Genomic DNA, 23,478 nt, shown 5'->3' on the forward strand with positions numbered 1-23,478 from the left:
ACTCCAGGCATGAAGTTTGGAGCCAGAAAAGTTGAAGATACAAATCTCAGCCTTGTGTGAGTAACACACCTTAGTTTGTCATGTATGAATTGGGCTAAAACAATACTGACTCTAACCACCTCCCGGGACTGGGAGGTTCTTCTAATTTTTATTTTTTTAATATGTTTTATTGATTATGCTGTTACAGTTGTCCCAATTTCTTTTCCCTTTGTTCCCCTCCACCCAGTGACCCCCTCCCTCCGGTTGTCCCCCCCTCCTCAGTCCATGCCCATTGGTTGTGCATATAGTTCTTCTCAACACCTTCCTATCTACTCCACTCACTCCTACTATGCCTCATAATTCCTGTACCATCACCCTCCCTTACCCTCCTCCCCCCTCACAGCTGACCTCCCCCCAAAATGTTCCCCATACCTATAATTCTTTTCCCACTCTCGTTGCCTACTTAGTTTGCCTTTGTTTTGATTCCCTAGCTTCTGTTGTTGGTTGTTGTGATACAGTTTCCATTTTAATGTTCATAGTTTTGATCCTCTTTCTCCTAAACAAGTCCCTTTAACACAGCGGTTCTAAACCTGTGGGTCGCAAACCCTTCGGGGGTCGAACGACCCTTTCACAGGGGTTGCCTAAGACCATCGGAAAACACATATATAATTACATATTGTTTTTGTGATTAATCACTATGCTTTAATTATGTTCAATTTGTAACAATGAAAATACAGCCTGCATATCAGATATTTACATTACGATTCATAACAGTAACAAAATTACAGTTATGAAGTAGCAACAAAAATAATTTTATGGTTGAGGGTCTCCACAACATGAGGAACCGTATTAAAGGGTCGCCGCATTAGGAAGGTTGAGAACCACTGCTTTAACATTTCATATTACAATGGTTTGGATCTGATGAACTTCTTCAGTTTTACTTTGTCCTGGAAGCACTTTCTCTGCTCTTATATTCTTAACGACAGCTTCGCTGGATAGAGTAATCGTGGTTGTAGGGTTTTGTTTTTCATTGCTTTGAATATTTCTTGCCAGTCCCTTCTTGCCTGCAGAGTTTCTTTTGAGAAATCAGCCGATAGTCTTATTGGGACCCCTTTGTCTGTCATTCACTTCTTCTCTCTTGCTGCTTTTAAGATTCTCTCTTTATCCTTAATTTTTGACATTTTGATTATAATGTGTCTTGGGGTGGTTCTCTCTGCCCTGGGTCCAGTTTTTTTTGAACTCTCTGTGCTTCCTGGACCTGTAAGTCTATTTCCTTCCCCAAGTTAGAGAACTTCTGCTTCATTAATTTTTCACATAACTTTTCAATTTCTAGTTCTTCTTCACCTTCTGGAAACCCTATGATTCAGATGTTGGCCCGCTTATAGCTGTCCCATAGGTTTCTGAGCCTCTCCTCCTTTTCCTCACTTTTCATTTCCTTTTTCTGCACTGGTTGACTGTTTGTTCCCTATGTTCCGATTTGTTGATTTGATCCCTGGTTTTCTTTCCCTCACCGCTAGATTCGTATGTATTTTTGTTCATTTCAGCAGGACTAGCCTTCATTCATTTTCTGTCTTATTTAAGATCTGCTGTTAGGTCTGTAAGCATTTGTATAACCAAAGCTCTGAACTGTGCCTCAGAAAGATTTCCTATCTGCTAATCTGTTAGATTAGAAATTTGCTGTCTGGTCAACTTTGTCACTGGGATCTCTATCATGATCTGTGCCATCCTGACAGTTTTGTGTTTACCTTTGCTTCCTGGGCGGGGCTGTCACACCTGCTATGCTATAGGGTGCAGAGCCCCGTGCACTTGTCAGTACTAGGTGACCCTTCTCACCACGCCGTGGCGTTTTTTGTGTGGGCGGGGGTCCAAGATGTATTCCTGCTGTTCACTCTCTGCTGAGAACTTGGGAGTCTCCTCCTCCATCCCCACTCCCTCTGGGCCTCACAGTCCAAGGTAACGGGGGTCTGCCTTCCCCAGCATTGGAATCGCGAGCTGACGGGTCTGGTCTGCAGCAGGGGGTGCTTCCCAGGTGCTTCTTGCCTCCCCTTAAATACGGGTATCTGTGCTTACCTCCATCCCACGAGTGTCGCTGAAGCTGCTGCTGCCAGCACAGCTTGACCCCTCTGCCCCAGCTTCGCCCCTCCTACCCATCCAGATGAGCACCACTTCTTTATAACTTCATATGTTGGACTACCATGTAGCTTTATTTTCTGGAACTTCTGGTTATTTTTGGTTTTGCATTAGTTGTGGAGGGAGATGCAATGTGTCAGTCTAGGCCTCCATCTTGACTGGAAGTCAGGGAGATTTTTAAGAGATAATGTACACTTAAAGTATATTGTGATTATTATCTGGTCTACAGAAAATGGGACCAGAGAAGGAAGTGGAGAAGAAACTCTAAAACTTACTGTGTAGAGAATCGATCATAGCTGACATGACCTATTGGGTTTGCTTCCTCCTTCCTGGGTCCAACTGGTTTCACTGGACTATTGGGTTCCCAAGTATATTAAGGAGCATGCATCCTCCTCTTCATCAACACTCCTAACCAAAGCTATCAATTCTACCTCAGACTTAAAAATATCTAAACTCATAGCCCGATGCCTTGTTGCACCCTCCCCTGGGTTCAGGCCCTGGTCTTCTCTTACAGTTTTAGCTGATTTCTGCCTCTGGCCCCTCATCCACATGGAAACATTTCTTGCTCTAAAAAAAGCAAAGCTGATCATCTTAACTCTCTAAGCTCTGTTGCATATCTAGATTTATATATCGATGATGTTTCTATATCTAAAGGGGGAAGCCCAGTTATGAGGCTGTTGCAATCAAATGAGAGATGCTAGGTGTGTGAACTAGAGTAGCTGGAGAAGCTGGAAAAGATTTGAGAAATAATATATAAAATGATAAACTAGCTCTCTCTCTGTATTGTTAAACAAACTGTGAATCGTGGTTATCTCTAAGATTTCTTCTATTCCTTCATCCAACAAGTATTTATTGCAAGCCTACCTACCATGTGACAGACACCATTCTAGGCACTATAAATATGAAGGGACCACCTAGAAACAGATCCTGCCCTCTTGTAGCTGGCAGTCTAGTGAGAAGAGAGAGAATATATAGAAAATCAATGGGAAAGCAACGTGTGCCATGTGCTAGTGACCTGGGGATCTACTTGAGATAAACTGGTCAGGGGAAAGTCCTCTGAGGAGGTGATACTTCAGCTGAACCTCAATGAGGAGGAAGAGTGAGCTGGACACAGAACTGGAGAAAAATATTTCAGACAGAAGAAAAAGGAAGAGCAAAGGCCCTTGGGTGAGAGTTTGGCATTTTAGAGGAAGACATGCCAGTGTGAGCACCAAGCAGAGTACTGGAAAAGTAGTATGGGATGGAGTGAAGAGTGACACAGGAACAATTTCTATATAAAGACTTAGTGGTCCTTGTCAGTGGTTTAAATTTTCTTCTAAGATTGGAAGCCATTAAGTGGCTTTGAGCCAGGAAGAGACATGGAATGGTTTATACATTAAATAGTTCACTTTGACTCCTGAGTGAAGGAGAGACTATTGAAGCCAGAGTAGAGGCAGATATGAATGGATGTAAGGGGCAAGGTAGGACGGTGTGGTATTGGTTCTGGCTAAGTTGTTGCTAGCTTGACTAGGAAGTGTCCAAGGACACAGAGAAAAGTGGTCAATTGTAGGATTTATTTTATGGGTTAAATTGACTGCTTGTTGATGGAATGACTAGATACGAGGGTGAGTGGCAGGAAGGAATCAAGGATGACTTAGGGTGGATTGTGATGCCCTTTGCTGAGACAACTGGGAAAAGAATAGACTTGGGAAGAAAAGCTGAGTTCAACTTTGGATATGTTAAGTATGAGATGCTAGCCACTTCAGTGGAGATGACAGATTTTGTCATCTGGAGCTCTTGGGGAGGTCCTCACTGTAGATTTACATGTGTGAGTCATCAGCATGTAGATGATATAACAGTCATGGGGCTGGGAGGGATTACCAGGGAGGGTATAACTACATCAGAGAAGAGGGAGGAGGATAGTGCTCCTTCTGAGTTGCTTGGAGAGTGAGGTTAGAGGGAAAGCAGGAGAGTGGAGCTTCCAGGCTCCAACAGAGGAAGGTGTGTCCAGATGGAGAATGCTGTCAACTGTATCCCTGAGAGGCAGAGGAAGACAATAGCAGAAAAGTGATGAGAACACAGGATTTGGTAACATGTAGGTCATTATGGTGACCATGACAAAAGCATTTTGGGATCCAAACTGCACTGGAATACAGAGAAGAAGGGGTGAGAAAATACAGCTGGCAAGGATATATAGCTTTTAAGAAATTTTGCTAATATGCTGGATCAGGGATGCTTTTGCTTTTCCCGTTTGTATGTTTTTATTTTCCAACAACGACCATTTATTATTCTATAATATGCACATTGCAGGTAGCACTCCATTTGTGAGAAGGAGAAATTCCAGTAGAACATGACAGAACTTCATTTTCCATCCACTGGAACCTCTCCATCTCCAGGCTTGCTATTCTTCACAAGCGCCAATGTCTTGTCTGTTGCAGTGATTATTTCATTCTTACCAGCTTTCACCATATATAAAATTTTGGAGACTGGTGCCAGGCATCAGCTGTGACTGGGGCTCCCGCTACTCTCAGCATCTGTAAGCCACCCCACCCCACTCTGCACATGTCCGGGATCATTCAGTTACCCACTTACCACCCACCCAGTTTCACAGCTGCAGACAAAGCTCATTTCCTCCTCCCTTCTACTTTCCAGGCTGGCTGGTAGAGCGGCAGGATGCGGTAACAGGGAAAAGATTAGGGGCTCAAAGTCAGACGCACACGGGTTCCTTCCTCCATCTGCCATTTATTATCAGTGTGACCTTGGGCAAGTCTCTCAATGGCCCTGTGCCTCAGTTTCCTCACCTATAAACGAGGTTAGTAAAAGCCACATCCTTTCAGTTTTAGGAAAGAAGCAGCTGCGGCGGCTCCCTTTGCATCAGCGTAGCAAGGATAATTGAGCCAAAATAGGTGAGAACTAAGATGCTTCAGAAATGTGACCCGCCAGTGGAGCCCCTCACATGACCGCGAGTTGCCATACAGTATTTCCCAGCACAGGGCGTGTGCTGGTCGGGTGACCCGTCTTTCCAGTCGCCCCACACACCAGGTTTGTTATCACGCGGCCCCCCCCCGCCCCCCCCCCCCCCCCCCATAGCTGAGCCTGACGCCGGCGGCGGGTCATGCGCCTTTCCTCCCTAGCCTCTCGCCACGGACCACACGTCCCATCCCTGCCTCTCCGCCCCGCCCTCAGCCCCGGGCGCGCCCCTCCGGCTCGCGGGCTCCGGTGTCTGAGCCGCCGCGCCCACGGGCCGTGCGCGCTGATTGGCTGAGCTGAGGCGGCGGCCGGCCCGGGGGCACACACACCCTCTTCGTGCAGCCAATGGGCGTGCGCGCGTCATTGACTGGGCGGCCCGCGAGCCGGCAGCCCCTCAATAAGCCACATTGTTGCAAGAAACTCTAGCGCAGGAGTCCCGGGCCGCCGCTGGCAACGACGAGTCACCAAGTCCATTAAGATCCGCGGGCGAGAGCAGCGAGCGTGTGAGCTGGAGAGGTCTGATCACCCTAGTGAAGCCGGGCTGCGATTGTTCCCAAGTTGAGCCTTAGTGACCCTGTGACCGAAGTTAGCGCCTTGACAGCAGGGCAACCCGACACGTCGTCGGGAGTGATTTTTGGGAGCCTTCTAGCAGTTGTGACTCCCAAAACCTGTTTCTAGAGACCTGGGACCCTTCGTCCAGGCGCGCCATCGCTGTTAGACTTATAGTGGGCTGCTCAGCCTCACCGCTCCCGGTCGCGCCGCCAAATCCGGGTATAAAGCTCTCTGACCGCTGCGCCCTCCTTCCCCACACGCGCTCCAGCCTTGGTTTCCCAACTCCGCGCTTCGGGCCGTGGCAAAATGATTGCCTCTCATCTGCTCGCTTACTTCTTCACGGAGCTCAACCATGACCAAGTGCAGAAGGTAAGTAAGCGCGGGCAGGGGTGGCTGGCTCGCTTCTGACAAAGTTGCGTGGTCCCCGGACCTCTCTGTTTCTCAGCCGAAACTCTCCTTCACCCTGCGGGGACACTCTTCTTCCCCATTCGGGGAGGAGGACGTGGAAAAAGTTTGGGCGGCTGGGAAACTCCTGGGTACAAGGAGTCAAGTCCGCTAGGCAAGGGCAGGCAGGTGTGGGCGTGCGAGGCTCCAGGGATGGGGCTCCCCACCGCTCTCCGTTCCTACCTGCTACTCAGAGTGCGCTCGCGGTTTTTTTTTTTTTTCCCCTGGAGGGGTGGGTCACCTGGTTAATAGTCTTAGACTGATGGGCCCACGTGGGAGGATCCCCTGTTTAGCAGTCCGAGTTCCGGCGAGAGCACGTGGGGAGAATCGTGGCTGTGGGAAGAGGCTCCGCTGCTGCGTGTAGGGGAGTAGGGGGGTGGGGAAAGGAGACTCCCGCGCTAAAGGACAGCGTTTTGGGGAAGTGCGGTTCACTTTGGAGTTCCACAGCCTTGTGGGAGTGAGCTTGGGGTGAGGCCGACCCGGGGAGGAGCTGGGAAAGAGACGGAGGAACTCCGCCCGCCGCGCCCCCTCCCCGGAACTGAGGTGCCCGGAACTGAGGCTCCGCGAGGGGCGTATATCTCCCCCCACCTCGTCTGCCTCGGAACCTCCCCGTCCGGGGCCCCCAGGGCCCGCCTCCAAGTGGGGGGTGAACTTGGGATGTTACTGCTGGCACGCCTATGTTACTCGGAGAGGACCAACTACCCCCCAAGCCCATTCCTCCCGTCTCACTTGAGATTTTTGTCGTTCCAAAGACGAGCTTTTTCTGCCCTTGGCCCTGACCTGTCTGTGCCCACCTTGCTCTCAGTAGCTACTCCCGGCCACCACCAGCTCTATCTTAGGCCGGGTCATTTACATAAGAAAGAGCCTCTGGCCCGGCCGGGAGCCTAGCTCTCCGCGCCTCCGGGTATGGGGTGGGGGTGGGGCCTCGCTGGACCCGAGGCGCTCTCTCTGGGGAGAATTTTCTGAAGTGCTCAGGATTTCAGGATTGCCTCCTGCCACGGGGTTCAGCTAGGGTTTAACAAGAGAGGATGGGCTGGGGCGGGAGTGGGGGTGGGGGGTGTCCTGTGCTGCGAGGCAATGACGGAGCATTGCTCAATTACATACTTGAAGTTTCTGGGAAACTTCATTTTTTCGAAAAATGTCTGGACATCATTTGGTGGGACAACCAGCTCGTACTCCCATTCTGCGATCCTGAGAGCAAAGGATAGAATGGTGGGGTTACTGTCTTGGTGTTTGGTGGCAGATGAACCCCCAAATAAAAGCATGACATTTCATTACTCAGGCTCAGAGTAGGGAGCAGAGGGTGGCTGTCTGAGTTGAGGTTTACTCTGTTTATCGTCAGCTGTTACTCTCATTCCTGGGATGTGGCCCTGCTCTGCACTTTAGTTCAGTTTATTTAAGAACATGTCTGTGAGCTGGCAGCATTTTGGCAACCTCTTTGGGCTTCTCTGCCCAAGAAGTGAGTTAACACTTGCTAGACTGTCATCTCTTGGCAAGTCCTAAAATACGCAGCTGTAGTATCTTGAATCCAAACTGAGGATCTTCTCTGTTGGGCGAATATTGGCCCAGGACATTTTATTATTTTACAAATTCACTCTTTCCCAATCCAGAGGAAGGAGGTTAGGACGACAACTGTGGAGCTGTACCGCCCTCCTGGCCTGGAAGGGGGGTCATCTCTTTGGAGAGAGAATTAGGCAGGGTATCTGGAAATGAGTTTTAATCTCTGTTTTGTGGGGTTTTTTTTTTTTTTTTGTTTGTTTGTTTGTTTTTTAACCACAGGACCCTGAGCACATCACTTTGCCTCTTTGTACTGTCAGTTTCTTTTTGTAAACTGACATGACAATAGTGACCTTGTCCACTTTATGGAGTTGTGATGATTAAGCACAGCAATGAGAAAACGTCCCTCTTGTAGGTTTCTTGATCCTTGCAGCTCCCTTTCTGTCTGTGAAGTGTCTGGGGGACACTTGGGTGTATTTTCTCTAAATTTCCAAAGGGGGCAGAGGTGAGTCAGGTCATTAACTCCTCAGGTGTCAGAACCTGGGACTTTGCCTCCTGGCTTAGGTGTGTACAGCTGATTCCAGCTGCAATTACATAGGAAGTAGGAAGAGAATCAGAGAGAATATTTTGGAAGCATCTTTTCACGTTGCTGCTGGAAGGAAGAATTAGGAGAGAAGGAAGACACTTGCTTAATTTTGGAGTCTTTTCAAAAGGCCTTGATTTGATCTCTCAGAAATCCCAATCTCACATCTTCTGGGTTATAGTCTGAGGCATGGAAAATGTAGGTTCACTTGTCCAGAACTAGCCCCATCAGAGTCACTTGTCTCTTGATGGACAAGTCCAGTGTTTTGTGCCATTAAAAGAGGAGTAAGGGTTATTTGTTCCTTTTTGCCGATTGAAACTTTGAAACTCAAACACGTCACAGCATCTATTGTGTACCAGAAACTGTTTTAAGCTCTTTACATATGTTAATTCATTAACATTACCAACAACTCCATGAAGTAGGTACAATTTTAGTTAGTCCTCACGTAATGATAGGCTCTATGACTTTAAGTTAAATGATGTATTATGTAAAGAGAGACAATTTGTCTTATTTGTTCAACTTGTAACCTAATATTTGGTATCCCAATACTGTCTCTTCCCTGCTCAGAAGATAACTGATGGTAGAAGGAATATTTTGTAGCTTTTGTAAGGTTTCACTTGTTTTGTATTGTCAAACTTCTGTGTCAGAGAGCTTTAGGAAGCACTTTTTCTCTTTATCCTGAATGAATTAAAATTCCCTCAGAGGCTCCTCAGACAAAGCGAATATATTTTTTAAAAAACATTTTTACTTTTCAGCACCCCAAGGAGTTTGAGGGCAGTTAGGGGCCCTTTTCCAGGGGGAATCAAAACAACACAAACCACAACAGTTTTCTTGAAAAACCTGGCAGTCAGAATAGGGAGATATAATGTACTAAGAACTGAAGAACCCCAGAAAACTGGCTTTCTTTGTTCACATACTTCTGGTTTAAAAGACAACTCTTGATAACAGGTTTCTCATTATCATTGTGGAGTTTTGAAGTCAGCAAGTTTGGTTTGTTTTCCAACACTGTGTGTTGTCTGTCTTTGCCTTTCCAAAGCAGTGGGGGTGGGGAGTGGCAAATCATATCCCAGAGTTCATTGGCTATGTCTTAACAGCACACTCCATGGGTCACAGGGCATGCTTCCTTGCACTCCAGTGGCTGTTTCTGTTAACTTCTAAAGCAGGTCTCTCCACCTCAGCACATTGACTTTTTTTGGATAAATTATCCAATGTGAGGGACTATCCCAGCCTATCTTAAAAAGCAAGAATTCCACTCTACCCAAATTTACAGGGGCAAAACCTATTTTGTTTTTACTCTTCCTTTAGAGCATTAGTTTTCAGCTATTAGTGATCCACCTGCCATTCCCCCCAAGTGGATGTTCATGATGTTTGAGGACAATTTCTGTTATCACAAGGCAGGTGGGTGGTAATGTGTTATTGCATCTAGTCAGTGGAGGCAAGGGGTGCAGCTAAACATCCTGCAATGCACAGGACAGCCCCTCCATAGTAGACTTTTCTGGCCCAAAATATGTATAGGTTGAGAAGCTGCATTAGAAGAACATGGCCCACCCATCCTCTTTCCTCCATTCCCTTCCAGTTTTACAGTGGTTGCACAGCCAGTTAGGAGCATAGCTGTTGGTTCTCAGTGTGCCATATCATAGGCGGTCATGGTGGGAGCGGCTTTTTACAGAAGATGAATTTAAGGTGAGGTCTGCAGATCCATAGCAGTCAGTGGATGTCCATTACTCCTGGCTGAATGGTGGGTTACCTGGGTTACAGGTTTTCTGTCCTCAGCCGGAAGAATGTGAGCAATATAAGCATTCCCAAGAAGCCAGTGGGAGAGAAGTCTTCTCAGTTGTCCCCAGGAGAGTCTCACCCTCCTATTGCTGGGGTTTCCATGGAGGCCAGGCATCCGCTAGGTTTCTGAACAAGGCAGCTATGTGCATTGGATGAACATGAGCTCTGCTGCTGACACCCAGAGAGGGACAGTTCAGCCGTCACTGGGAGAGGCTGAGTGGTGAGGTATAAAACTAGGCTCCCTGGGATCAAATCCTGACTCACTATCGAATCAGCTGGTTAATTTAACCTCTCTAGGCATATTTCTTCTTCTTGTAAAATAGAGAGCACTTGGATAACACCTTAATAGGGTTGTTGTAAGGATTAAGGAGAGTTAACATATGTGAAGCTCTTAGACTGTGCCTGACACATGATCAATACTTTGTGTTCAATAGTAGTACATAAAGAAAGATGCTGAGATACCCTACTGTGCTAATCCATCTGGACAGGAGCAGAAGAGACCCTGCTTTTTCCCCAAGGGCTTTTAAGGCATAAAGGTTCTGACCCATTTTAGGTTCTGTTTGATGTCAGATTGGAGTGAGGTTCTGACCCACTGACGCTCTCTGTCTGATGTCAGATTGGGACAGAGGACAGGGAGGGCAGAAGACTGGAAAGTTCCTAAAGCCAAGATATAAGGAAGTGTCCTCATTGTCCTTCGACTTCTGAAACTTTCCCTTTTCTGGACAGAGGAGATCCACCTTTAGCTCTTCTTCCAACTGCTTTCCTTCTTGTCCTCTGGGGAAATAGCACCCCTACTGAGGAGTCTCTGGGACACCTTGATTATCGATGCACCTCAGGTTGAAGTGTCCTCCCTGGGAAGCTATGAGAGACACAGCTGCACTGAAGAATCACAGCATTAGTTCAACCCTTTCTCACTGTAGAAACCTAATCCCCTCCTCAGTGCCTGCCCCAGAGGGCAGAAGGACAGAGGCTCTTAGGGCAGCTGCTGAGGCCTCTTTTGCTGGAATTGGCCAGTGAGACACTTGGCTCATCCCTCTTCACATCTGCCCCAGACTTTGGTTTCCCATGGGAGAAATTGCTTGAGCAGCCCTGTGCTGTCATAGGTAGGTCATGGGAGGTTTTGCTCTCATTGACTCCCTAGGGTTTCACTGGAGGAAACAGTCATTCCCACATTCTTCTGGCACATTGGGTGGAGGGTCCCTGGCCATTTTGGGCCTCAGCAGAGATTTTTGCCCCTCATATATATATTCTTGGCTGCCCCTCCTGACACAGGGATACCTGGGGTTCTTGACAAAGTCAAGGGGACCCCTTGAGTGGAACCCACACTGCCCTCATCACTGTGCAGCCTTTGTCTTGTCTAAACCCTGTGGGGAGTCTTGGCTTTGTTCCCTTGGGAACAGGAGCCAGAGAATCCTGGTTCCCCTTGAGTGCTGCCCTCTTTCAATGGTGGCCGTGCTTTTGCACTTTCATCTGTGGATCTCTAGGCATTTTCTTTGACATTGCTTCTTAGAAGTTACTTGAATCAAGACTGAGAACTTGGCCTTGGGAGCCCCTTGTACCCACTCTCCTAGCCTTCCTCCCCACCCCTCCTCACCCTCAGCTCTGTAGTCCCTCCCCAGAGGCTGTCCCTGGTCTTGAAAGGCATTCCTAACCTCTTTATTCTGGTATTTGCATATTGTCTGATACAGGAATTAAGTCAGATAAGACATCTTAAATTAGGGTTAAATGAGGGCATTTGAAGCTGCCACTTATCCTGTTTCCCATTTGAGGGACTTTCCCCTCCAGCTACCTGCTTCCTCCCCAATTTTCCTGAATCAACCCCTCCCAATGAAGCCTTCCAGCCATGTCCCATCAGTTCCTTTTCCCCCCTCAATTCCCAAAGGTCTTAGAACTTCTTACTAAGTGCTGGGCCCTGCCTATGTGCTTTACTGTAACCCAGGCCTTCCTCAAGCAGCCCTCCAGGGTAGACATTATTATTATTACTTTTTTTCACAGTAGACATTATTATAACCTGTTATTCAGATGAAGACACCAAGGCACAGAAAGTGACAGTAACTTGCTCAAGGACAAATGAGAATTCATCCCCAGACTGGCTGACTCCAGAGCCCAGGTCCTGAACCCCAGCATGGGGCTCCCCAGGACAACTGGAGATGGCCAACTGTGTTTTGGTTTCACAGAGTTATGAGCAAGGTGACAGTTGAGAAGGGAGACTTTTGGGATAATTAGTCCAATTCTTCATTTTATAGATGATTAAAAATAGTCCCTTAGTGCTGTGTATTTGGGGGCCAGCCCAAGTTTACATAGGACAAGCTCCAGAGCAAGAACCTAGTTGCTTGATCCCCATCCTGTTTCCTTTCAGCACCATTTGTCCATCATGAGCTCTTCTTGTCCATCATTCATTCAGGTGTGGGCTTCCCAAGAACAGAGGCAGAATATGCTTTGTGGCCTGTACCTTGGATGACCCTATAATTTATTGTCCAAACTCAGCCACTGTTGGGAGTGAAAGGGGGGCTATTAATAGTTATGCTGCTACAACAGTGTAAACTGAGATTGTCCTCGGCAAATGGGACCTATGGTTACCCTGCCTATGGTGGATGTAATTGTGGGGTTGGTAGGGCAGACTAGGAAGGTCTAGGGTTGAACGTGGTGCAGAAGCACAGATCCAAAGGGATTAAGTCTAGCAAGTGGACAGTGGGCACTAAATGGGAGTGGGGGATATCCAGGGGATGCAGAATCTGATCCTTAGGGGACCAAGGGTACTAGTCAGGACAGACAGGTAGATGTAGAGGAAATTGTGCTGCTGCCAGGATCATGGGCAGCAAAGACTCAGGCTGAAGAACAAGGTCAAGGTCAGAGCCCCTGGGCAGTCTGGAGTAGCCAGTTCTTTCCCTTCACCCAAGTTACTGTCCTCCTTTCTTTGGCACTCCATGACCCCTTGTATGTAACCATAACAAATATGTCTTGAGGCACTTCTGGCCAAGATGGAGGCATAAGTAGACACACTTTGCTTCCTTGTACAACCATAAGAAGGATTATATCTACCTCAAAAAAAAAAGCAACCAAAACTACCAGAAAGTAGAACTGCATAGAAGTCCAACAAACAAAGATATAAAAAAGTAATAATCATCCAGACAGTGCCACAAGGCTGTGAAACTGGTCACCCAGCACTGATGAATACCCAAGACTCTGCCCCTTACAATGTAACAGGTGTGACAGCTCTACCTAATACACAGAGGCAAACATTGGAGCCTGTCAAGTTGAGGAGACAGAAGCATGGCTCAAAAGAGTGAGCAGATCAAGACTCCAGAGGGAGAACTAAGCAAGGAGGAGATAGCCGACCTAACAGATGCAGAGTGTAAAACACTGGTGATAACAATGCTCACAGAAATGATTGAGTTTGGCAAATGCATATAGGAAGAGGTGAAGGCTACACTAAGTGAAATGAAAAAAAAATCCACATGAAACCAATAGTGAAGGGAAGGAAGCCAGGGTTCAAATCAGTGTATTGGAACATAAGGAAGAAATAGTCAACCAGTATAGAATGAAGAAATAAGAATTGAAAAAAATGAGGAGAGGTTTAGGAACCTCTGGGACAACTTTAAACATACCAACATCTGAATCATAGGGACACCAGCAGGAGAACAGGAAGAGCAAGAAATTAATAACTTATTTGAAAAAATAATGAAGGAAAACTTTCCCTATTTGGTGAAAGAAATAGACGTACAAGTCCGGGAAGCACAGAGAGTCCCAAACAATTGGACCCAAAAAGGACTACACCAAGACACATCACAAATAAAATTCTAAAGGTTCAAGATAAACAGAACCTTAAAAGCCACAAGAGAAGATAGTTATCTATAAAGGAGTTCCCATAAGACTATCAGCGATTTCTTGAAAAAAATTTTTGCAAGCAAAGAAGGAACTGGCAAGAAGTATTCAAAGTGATGAAAAGCAAGGACCTACAACCACAACCAAGATTACTCTATCCAGCAAAGCTATCATTTAGAATGGAAGGGCAGATAAAGTGCTTCCCACACAAGGTAAAGCTAAAGGAGTTCATCATCACCAAGCCATTATTATATGAAATGTTAAAGGGACTTATTTAAGAAAAAGAAGATCAAAACTATGAACATTAAAATGACAACAAACTCACAGCTATCAACAAATGAATTTAAAAAACAAAAACTAAGCAAACAACTAGAACAGGAACAGAACCATAGATATGGAGATCATATGGAGGGTTATTAGTGGGGAGGGAGAAGGGGAAGAATGGGGGAAAAGGTGCAGGGCTCAAGAAGAATAACTGGTAAGTAAAAAATAGACAGGGGGACATTAAGAATAGTAAAGTAAATGGAGAAGCCAAGGAACTTAAATGCATGACCCTTGGACATGAACTAAGGGAATTGCTGGAGGGAAGGGAGGTATTGAGCAGAGGAGGGCAAAGGGGAAAAAATTGGGACAACTGTAATAGCATAATCAATAAAACACACTTAAAAAATAAAAAGTAAACAAAAAAACCCCAAATATGTCTTAAGCACCTACTATATCTCAGTACTGAGATAGCTGCTAGCCTCACACATATGAAGTTGGGAACATGTAGTCAGTGCCTTTAGTCCTCTGGTACCAGTGAGGGTGAGAGACACAAGGTGTCAAAAGTACATTGACCTCTTGGGAATTTGGGAAAGCATTTGTGGAGAGGCCATTTGTGCTGGGCCCTGAAAAGGCAAGTGAGGGTTTGTTAGGCCAGAGGAGGAGGGTGTTCTAGGCATAAGGTCAGCACATCCACCTGTTTCTAATTTTTGCAAGACAAACATTCCTTAGAACTGTACTGATGTGTGTGATTTTAGTTATTATAAATCAGTATTTTATTACAGTGAAAGAAACTCTCTGCTCTCTGCCCCTTCCCTTCAGTTTGGAATTATTTGCTGACATATTTATGCCTCCCACCAATAGACGGAGCCCCTTACAGGCAAACGGTGGGGCCTTCTTGATGCCAGTATCCTAAGTGCTTGTCCCTGGCACATTCAATTTAGTTTTCTGTCAATATGTGTGGATAAATGAACCGTGCCAGGAGTCATGCATACCTGGGACATATTATTTTTTTTTTGCACTTCTTTGCCACACTCAGAACAAAATGAAGACAGAAGGGTCCTGGGATGGGTATCCCAAATGCCCATCTCCTGGACTGATGACAGGTGCTGCTGCCTGAGGTCTATCTGGCTGTGTGCAGCTTCGAGCAAGAACTGGAAGAACCGGAAACCCTGTGACTCACAATGGTGCAACAGGATCCTGGAGGAGTGCCTGTAGTCCCACACTTACCCTGCCACCCCAGGCTTGTTACTACACAGTGCTTCAGAGCTGAAATCTCCCTGAGGTGGCATGGCAGGCTCTGGTCACCAGTCAGGGTCCACCTTATCCCAACTGGAGAAAGTGTTGTGGCAGATCTGTTACTTTTGGTTAGCTGCATTTCAGAGGACAGAAGCCATAAAGAATCCAGGATTTGCTGTGTCTCTTCCTCCCCAACATCTTTTCGTTGCTCTTTGCACAGCCTTAGTCCTCTCAGGAGTCTTTGGAAGCATTAATATTAATGAAGTCACTGACAACAGGTACCTGGCTTTCCTGGGATGGGCACACCTGTGCCCCAGGTTAGAACATTTGATTGGCCACCTGATGTATGGGTCCTGCCAGGGACTTGACAGGTAGTTTGGGGAAGCTTCTCCAAGCCTTGGTTACCTCATCAAAGATTTGTGGGAAAACACTGGCAAAGGAATAATGCAAAAAATATGAAATTCTCTCAAAACTAAGTTGCAAGCAGGTATGAGCACATAATCACTGGAAGGCCGAGTGTGGCTGCCTTTAGATTATGGCTCTCCCTTCATGTTTGACCTCTTTTGAACTCTGATTTCTTTTGGTCCTCTGACCCTGCATAGTGGGTAGACTAGGGCCTAGTCAATGCCTTGACCTTTTTTCCTCCCATACTTTGAAGTTGAAGTATAACATATGCAGGACACTGAACATACCAGGTAACCACCACCCAGATCCAGTATAAATCAGCACCAGCACCTACACTAACCATCTCTTAGTGTAATCACTGTGCTGACTTATAGCAGCATATATCTGTTTCTGTATGTAATATAAATGCACTTAAATATGGTGTGTCTCCTATTATGTCTGGCTTCTTTCACTCAACTTTATTTTGTGAGATTCACCTGTGTATGTTGTTACATGTGGTGGTAGGTGATGCATTCTTATCACTGTGTAGTATCCCTGCCCTTGCACATCCAACCCTGTTTTGACTTGTTGAATTCGAGCAGAGAAGAGGGTATGGTGCTTCCTAAAATTCTTATGAGGAGGCTAGGTTGCAGCCTTGGAGATATATATATATATATATATATATACACACACACTCCTTGGCTACATATATATTGCCTGATTGTATCTTTAGGACAAGAACATGAGTACTGGGAAAGCTGAAATTCAATCAGTTAGTCTGCTTGGGGCCTAGAAGAAGCCAAAAGGTAGGAATTAGCTAGTGTCCATCCACCACATCCTGGAGAGAGGCTGTAGTTATTAAATTAGAGGTACCTAAAGACTGGAGAAAGGAAGTCCAGCAGTGTCTGTGTCCTTGGCCCTGATATTTATATATTTGTGGAGGTGCTTTCTTTTTCTTTTTTCTTTTTAAAAGATTTTATTTATTTAGTCTTAGAGAGAGGGGAAAGGAGGGAGGAAATGAGGGAGAGAAACATTAATGTGCAAGAGACATCAATCAGTTGCCTCTCGCATGCCCCCAACTGGGGACCTGGCCCACAACCCAGGCATGTGCCTTGACTGGGAATTGAACCAGTGGCCTTTTGGTTCACAGGCCGGCACTCAATCCACTGAGCCACACTAGCCAGGGCTGGAGTTGATCACTGGAGTTCATTCTCCTACCAGGAGGGTGTTTCCTGTAGAAATGAGCATTTGCTCGATCATGTATTATGTGATGCTGACTAAAAGGTTTAAATGATATGATTCAGCTTCTGGTAAAAATAATTCCTAGAACAAGAGTCTTGGAACAGGCAGGGTTGATTACCAAAAAACTTAAGACTAAGGATAATTCACTAGAGTTGAGTACAGAGCTCTGAGCTTCCTGACAGTCAAGGCAAAAAAGGACAGCTCTCCTTGAGTCAGTCATTTTAATTTCATTGGCCCATAGACTGAAGCACAGCAAGTCTGGGCAGCCAGATTTTCTCATGACATTAACCCTACAGAGAATTGACTGGTGAACAACACAGCAACTTTATACAGTGGGGTGCTCTTTATTATCCTTCCTATAATTCCTTGATTAAAAGTAAGAGGATTAAATCATACTAATTATGAAGGCATTGCATTTAGGAGGTAATGTCATATAGTGATGGCAAGTAGCTTTCCGGTCCTAGAATTCAAAATCTCCTTCCAGGATTTTGGACTTGCCCACACCTTCTAAGCCTTTTCATATGATCTCCTTAATGTCTCCAGGTCAGCATATATCCACCGACTTGTATATGCACAATATATTCTTAGCCCAGGAGCTTTTGTATATGCACAATATATTCTTAGCCCAGAAGCAAGCTCCCCTGAATGCTCGTCTCACAGGCCACTTATTCACACCTGTGACACTTGCCATGGGTGCTTGGCATTGTGCTTGACTTTCTTATCTGCTGAGACCCATCCCTCCATTCATTTCAGAGACATTTATTGTGTCTACAATATGAGCTGAGTTCTGTGCTCTTATAAAGTCCTAGAGAGCAGGAATCTTGATTTCTTTTAATTTTTTAAAATTTTGTGTGTGTGTGTGTGTGTGTGTGTTGTATGTGTGTTGTATGACCATCACCACTATCCATTTCCAGAATTGATTTCTTTTGAAATTATATTCTAGTTTGTACTTTGCATAAACAGTTTTCAATAAAGGCTATGAAATGGGAGAAGCTTGATTCCCTACAGTAGTCAGAGACTTAGAGATTAAATAGTATGAATCTTAAAGATTTAGATGTTGAAATATAAGGCTTCTTCTAATACTTCCCTTTGAAACTGCCCAAGATTTTCAAGGTAGGATTTGCAGTACTTTGTATAATAAACCGTCAAAGTTGGAATAGTGCTCTCTTTTACATATAAATAGTTGGATCAGGACCATTTTTCCACTGGGACTTGAACTAGGCACTAGCCAGCAGCTGTTCAACTAGAATTGGCCTGCCGGGTGACATGGGCCCTTCCAGACCTGTAGGAGGATTGCCATTTATTGTTTTTGATGATAGAGTAAGGTGTTTGGGGATCCAGATTCTAGTCTCAACTGTGTGGCATTGGTCAAGGCTACTCTCTGGCCTCAGTTTCTCTGAGGTCCCTTTCTGGCTCTCACCTCCAGGCCAGTCCTTTCAGGACTTCTCTGAACCTTGCTGGTCTGTGTCTGTCCCACTAGGCCACTGTACACCATCAAGTGGAACTTCTACCAGGGTGATCCTCTGCTCCCTTCATTCCTTGCATCATTATTATGATGTGATTTCCTCTCCTTTTAGTGCTAGTCAGGAGGAAAATGTGGACCCCTAAAGAGATGGGCTTCCCATTTCAGGTGTTATCCTATTTCATAGAGAGTATGGAAGTAATTTCCCTTTAGACCTCCTCCTGCCCCTACCATAATTTTGTAGAGGAAATAGGCATGCCAGAGTGGTGTGTTAAGAAAGAAACTGACCAAAATTGCTCAATGAGGAAGTTCTAACCTCCTCAAGATTGCTACGTAGATGTCTTCTGAAACTGTAATCTCTTTTTCTTTAATACACATCCTTGTCTATGCAGGCAGGTGGCCTTCCCATACTTTATCCGGGTTTTGCTTCTGGCCTGCTTGTGTTCCCCCAGCCTGGAATGACCCCTTCTTTCCTTTTCTAAAACAGAACTGGCCCAGTGTGATAGGCTACACACTCACCACAGAAAGAGAAGGGGCAATTTGGAGAAACAGCCTCTGTTTTGTTAACCCTGAATGTGGCTAAATAGAGTTAAGAAATGTCCTTGATCCAGGGGTGACACTTGGCAGAGGGTAGTTTAGGAGAAGAGAAGGGGTGCAAAGAAAAGAAGAGTTATAGAGCTTTATGTTCATTACCCCATTTATGACAATGACTATTGTATAGGACTAGTCAGCCTGTTTTATAGGGAGGAAACTGGGGCTCAGACAGAGGGTGACTCATCCAGTGTTACACACCTGTACAAATACTAGAGCCAGGATTTGAACACTGATTTTTCTGGTGCCACAGCCTGTACTTTATCATCAGCAGCTACAAAATGAGGGTTGCCCTGAATGATTTTGGTTTGGTAATTCCCAATTAAGTACAAGGTTTGTTTTTCCAATTGCCAGCACACAGGATCAGCCCAACATTATTTTACACTTAGCCTAATATTTTAACTACTGACTTTTAAAGGTCCCAGGCAGAAAAGTGATAAAAATGACCATAAGCAATGTTGATGAGTCCACAGCTCACCATTATCACATTATTGTCATGGTGGATACCAGCCCAAAGAGAGGGGAATATGTCTGAACACCCAGCCCTAAGGTGCCAAATTGATTAGTGTGGAATGGATCTTTGGAATTCTTAATGTGTTTTTTAAAAAAAACTCTTGAGAGTCTAGGGACAGTGACCTTGGAGAGAGAACTGAGAGAGCCATCAGGATCTCTGTGCTGAGTCATTCCCCATCCTGTAGGAGCCATCTTGCTCAGGCAGAGCACTCCCCTTTAAGTGGCATCAGCCTGAGGAGAAGCAATAGCCCTGCCTGCAGGAATTACTCTGCCACGCCCTGTGGTGCTTAAACCTGACTGCTGATTACAGATTGACTAGATTAACAAGTGAAGGAGACAGCCACAGATTTTGGCTTGCTGGTAGTCTTGAGCAGGCTGCCTAGGGCCAGACTGGAACACCATCTGACATCACCAGGGGTGGATCCAGAAAGAAAATAGTGGTAAACACTGGATACTACTGAGATGAATTCCCTCACAGTCTTCTTCAGGATTTGTGTTGTTTTCTCTCCTGCATGGTTTTTTAACCATTCCTTTTTTGTCCTTAAAGTTGTGCATATTATGTAACTAGTTTTTATATTATAGTTTATTTCAAATTTCATATTTTACTCCTCCCTTCTATTACTGCATTTTACCTTCTTCTTTGCTTATTTTCATTTTAAATTTTATTTTCTCTCCTGTTATGACTTGTTTCCATTCCATACTCTTAACTATTTCTCCTCCCCCCCCACCTCTCAAAACCATTTTCTTGTCATAGTCATCTCACATTCTTTTTCCTGTTCTTAAAATACCCTTATACTCTCTCCGCCTTTGTCAGTCTTTGCTCATTGGTTGTGATCATGGTGGTTGTTGCTGAATTTCTTCAATTTTATTTCTAGATCTTCACCATTTTCGTATTTCAAGTCAAATTTTACCATTCCCCTCTTCTACTCCATTTTGCCTTCCTCCTGCATTTTCTTTTTTTCATTTTAAATTTAAAATTTTCCCTGTCTTAACTTAGTTTTCATTCCTCACTCCTAGTGTTCCTTCTCTCTCTTTCCTCAAAATCACTTCTCTTTCCTCTAGATATCTCTTAAGCTCCTATAAGGCTATCAGCTGATTACTCAACAGAAACACTACAAGCCAGAAGGAAATGGCCAGAAATATTTCAATTAATGAAAAGCAAAGGCCTGCAACCAAGACTACTATACCCAGCAAGGCTCTCATTCAAAATGGGAGGCAAAATAAGGAGTTTCCCAGACAAAAAAGGCTAAAAGAATATATCTTCACCAAACCAGCATTGCAAGATTCTAAAGGGAGGGACTGCTTTAAGAAGATGAAGAAAAAGAGAGAGGAACATGGATACAAAGGGGAAAAATTCACAGTGAATAAGTACCTATCAATAGTAACCTTAAATGTAAATGGATTAAATTCTCCAATCAAAAGACATAGTTTAGCTGAATTGATAAGAAAACATAACCCCATAAATATGCTGTCTATAAGATACCCACCTCAAAACAAAAGATCTACACAGACTGAAAGTGAAGGGATGGAAATAAATGTTTCAAGCAAAAGGACATGGAAAAAAAAAAAAAAAGAAAAGCTGGGGTAGCAATACTTATATAAGATGAAATCAATTTCAAAACAAAGGCCATTGAAAGAGACAAAGAAGGACACTTCATAATACTTAAGGGAACAATCCATCAAGAAGACATAACCCTTGTAAACATATATGCACCCAACATAGGAGTATCCAAATATATAAGGAAAATCTTGGAGGACATCAAGAAAGATATAGGCAGTAACACACTCATAGTAGGGGATATAAAAAAAAAAAGTTTTTTTTTAAAGGTTTCAGATTTTTATTTTATTTTTTAAATTTTATTTTTATTGTTTTTCTATTACAATTGTCCCATTTTTTCCTCATTGCTACACCCCACCCAACCCACCCCTTCTCCTACAGTTGATCCCCACCCAGTTATCCATGTCCATGGGTTATTTATACTAGTTCTTTTACTAAACCCTTCCTCTACTTACCCCTCTTCTCTCCTTCCCCCTCCCCCCTGATAATTGTTACACTGTTCCTTGTTCAATTTTGTTCATTTGTTTGTGCTGTTCATTAGTCTCCTGTATCAGGTAATATCATATGGTATTTTTATTTCATTGCCTGGCTTATTTTGCTAAGCATAAATCTCTCTTGTTCCATCCATGTTGTCGCAAATGGCAGGAGTTCCTTCTTTCTTTCTGCTGCGTGGTATTCCATTGTGTAAATGTACCACAGTTTCTTTAAAAGTATACTTTATTGATTATGTTGTTACAGTAGTTTCAATTTTTTTACCCCTTTGCTCCCCTCTGCCCAGTACCCCACTTCCCTCCAGCACTCACAGCCCCCTTAGTTCATGTCCATGGGTCATGCATATAAGTTCTCTGGCTTCACCCTTTCCTATATTATTCTTAAATTCCCCCTATTTTGTACCAATCAGTTATGCTTCTTAATCCCTGCATCATATCCCCATTTCTCCCCCTCCCCACTCCCAGCTGATAACCCTCCAAATGATCCTCATACCTATGATTCTGTTTTGATTATGGTTTCCTTAGTTGGATTTTGTTTTTATTTTTTAGAATCAGTTGTTGATAGTTGTGAGTTTGTTATCATTTTAGTGTTCATAGTTTTGATCTTCTTTTTCTTAAGTAAGTCCCTTTGACATTTCATATAATAATGGCTTGGTGATGATGAACTCCTTTAGCTTTACCTTGTCTGGAAAGCACTTCATCTGCCCTTCCATTCCAAATGATAGCTTTGCTGGTTAGGATAACACTGGTTGCAGGTTGCCTTTCATCACATTGAATACTGCTTGCCAGTCCCTTCCTGCCTGCAAAGTGTCCTCTGAGAAATCAGCTGATAGTCCTATAGGCAGCCCCCCTGTAGGCAACTCTCCGCCTCTGTCTTGCTGCTCCCAGGACTCTGTCTTTATCTTTCACTTTTGGCATCTCAATCATGATGCATCTTTGTGTGGTCCCTTCTGGGTCCAGCTCTCCTGGGTCCCTCTGTGCTTCCTGGACCTGTATGTCCATCTCCGTTGCAAAATTTGGGAAGCATTACTTATTTTTTTTCAATTCTTGCTTCCTCATCCTGCACCGGTTAACTGTTTTTTTTCTTCCTTATGTTACAAATATTGGATTTGAACTCCAGTTTCCTTCCCTTCACCATTGGTTCTGTGTGGATTTTCCTTCGTTTCACTTAGCATAGCCTTCATTTCTTCTCTTATGCATTTGCTGTACTCAAGCATATCTGTCAAGCCTGTGAGCATATTTATCACCAGTGTTTTGAATTCTGCATCTGTTAGGTTGTCTATCTCCACATCGCTTAGTTCTCCCACTGGAACCTTGATCCATTTCCCCTTTTGGGCCATACTTCTCTGTCTCCTCATTCTGACAGGCTCCTGTGTTTGTTTGCCTCCGCATCCCAGGTAGAGCTGTCACTCCTGTTATGTTGTAAGGGGCGGGGCCTTAGGGATTCGTCAGTACAGGGTGACCTGTTTCACCACGTTGTGGCACTGTATGTGGGTGAGGGGTCTGAGAGGGAACAATGCCTCCTGTCCAGCACTCACCTCTTTTCCAGGTGCCTCTCCCACTTCCGCACTGGACTGGCGCCCCTGTAGCTGCTACCCTGGCTGTTGATCCCAGAGTGGGTGGGTCTGCGGATGGTCCAGGACCATGGGGGCCCTTAAAACAAGTGGACTCTGCTGAGAGACTGTCAGTTTCTGCCTCTGCCCCAACCCCCACTGGTCTGCACAGTCAGAAGCAATGAGGCTTGATTTTCCCCAGTGCTTGGACTGTGAGCTGCAAGGTTTGGTGAGGAGCTGGGAATGTTCCCCAGGTATCCCTCCCAACTTTTTAAAATGTATGACTGCGCTTTCCACCGGCCTTCCGCCGCCTCCACCACACCACATCCTCTTTGTCCTGGCTCCACCCCTCCTACCTGTCTGGATAAGTATTTCTTCTTTATATCTTTGCTGGACTTCCATGAAGTTTGATTTTCTGGAACTTCTGGTTGTTTCTAGTTTGAGGTAGT

The 23,478-nt window shown here is 44.9% G+C and overlaps 1 protein-coding gene across 1 annotated transcript in view; it reads left to right on the forward strand.

The window, feature by feature from the left end:
• The first annotated feature begins 5,442 nt into the window (after nt 1-5,442).
• HK2 (hexokinase 2) overlaps nt 5,443-23,478 on the forward strand; it is a 73,672-nt gene continuing 55,636 nt past the window's right edge. Inside the window, exon 1 of the mRNA XM_090281600.1 lies at nt 5,443-5,979. Within this exon, the coding sequence (XP_090137726.1) occupies nt 5,917-5,979 (63 nt within the window). The 5' untranslated portion in view covers nt 5,443-5,916. The remainder of the gene's footprint in view (nt 5,980-23,478) is intronic.

This window comes from Furipterus horrens, unplaced genomic scaffold, assembly GCF_987537825.1.
Source record: "Furipterus horrens unplaced genomic scaffold, mFurHor1.1.pri manual_scaffold_6, whole genome shotgun sequence".
Taxonomy (NCBI): Eukaryota; Metazoa; Chordata; class Mammalia; order Chiroptera; family Furipteridae; genus Furipterus; species Furipterus horrens.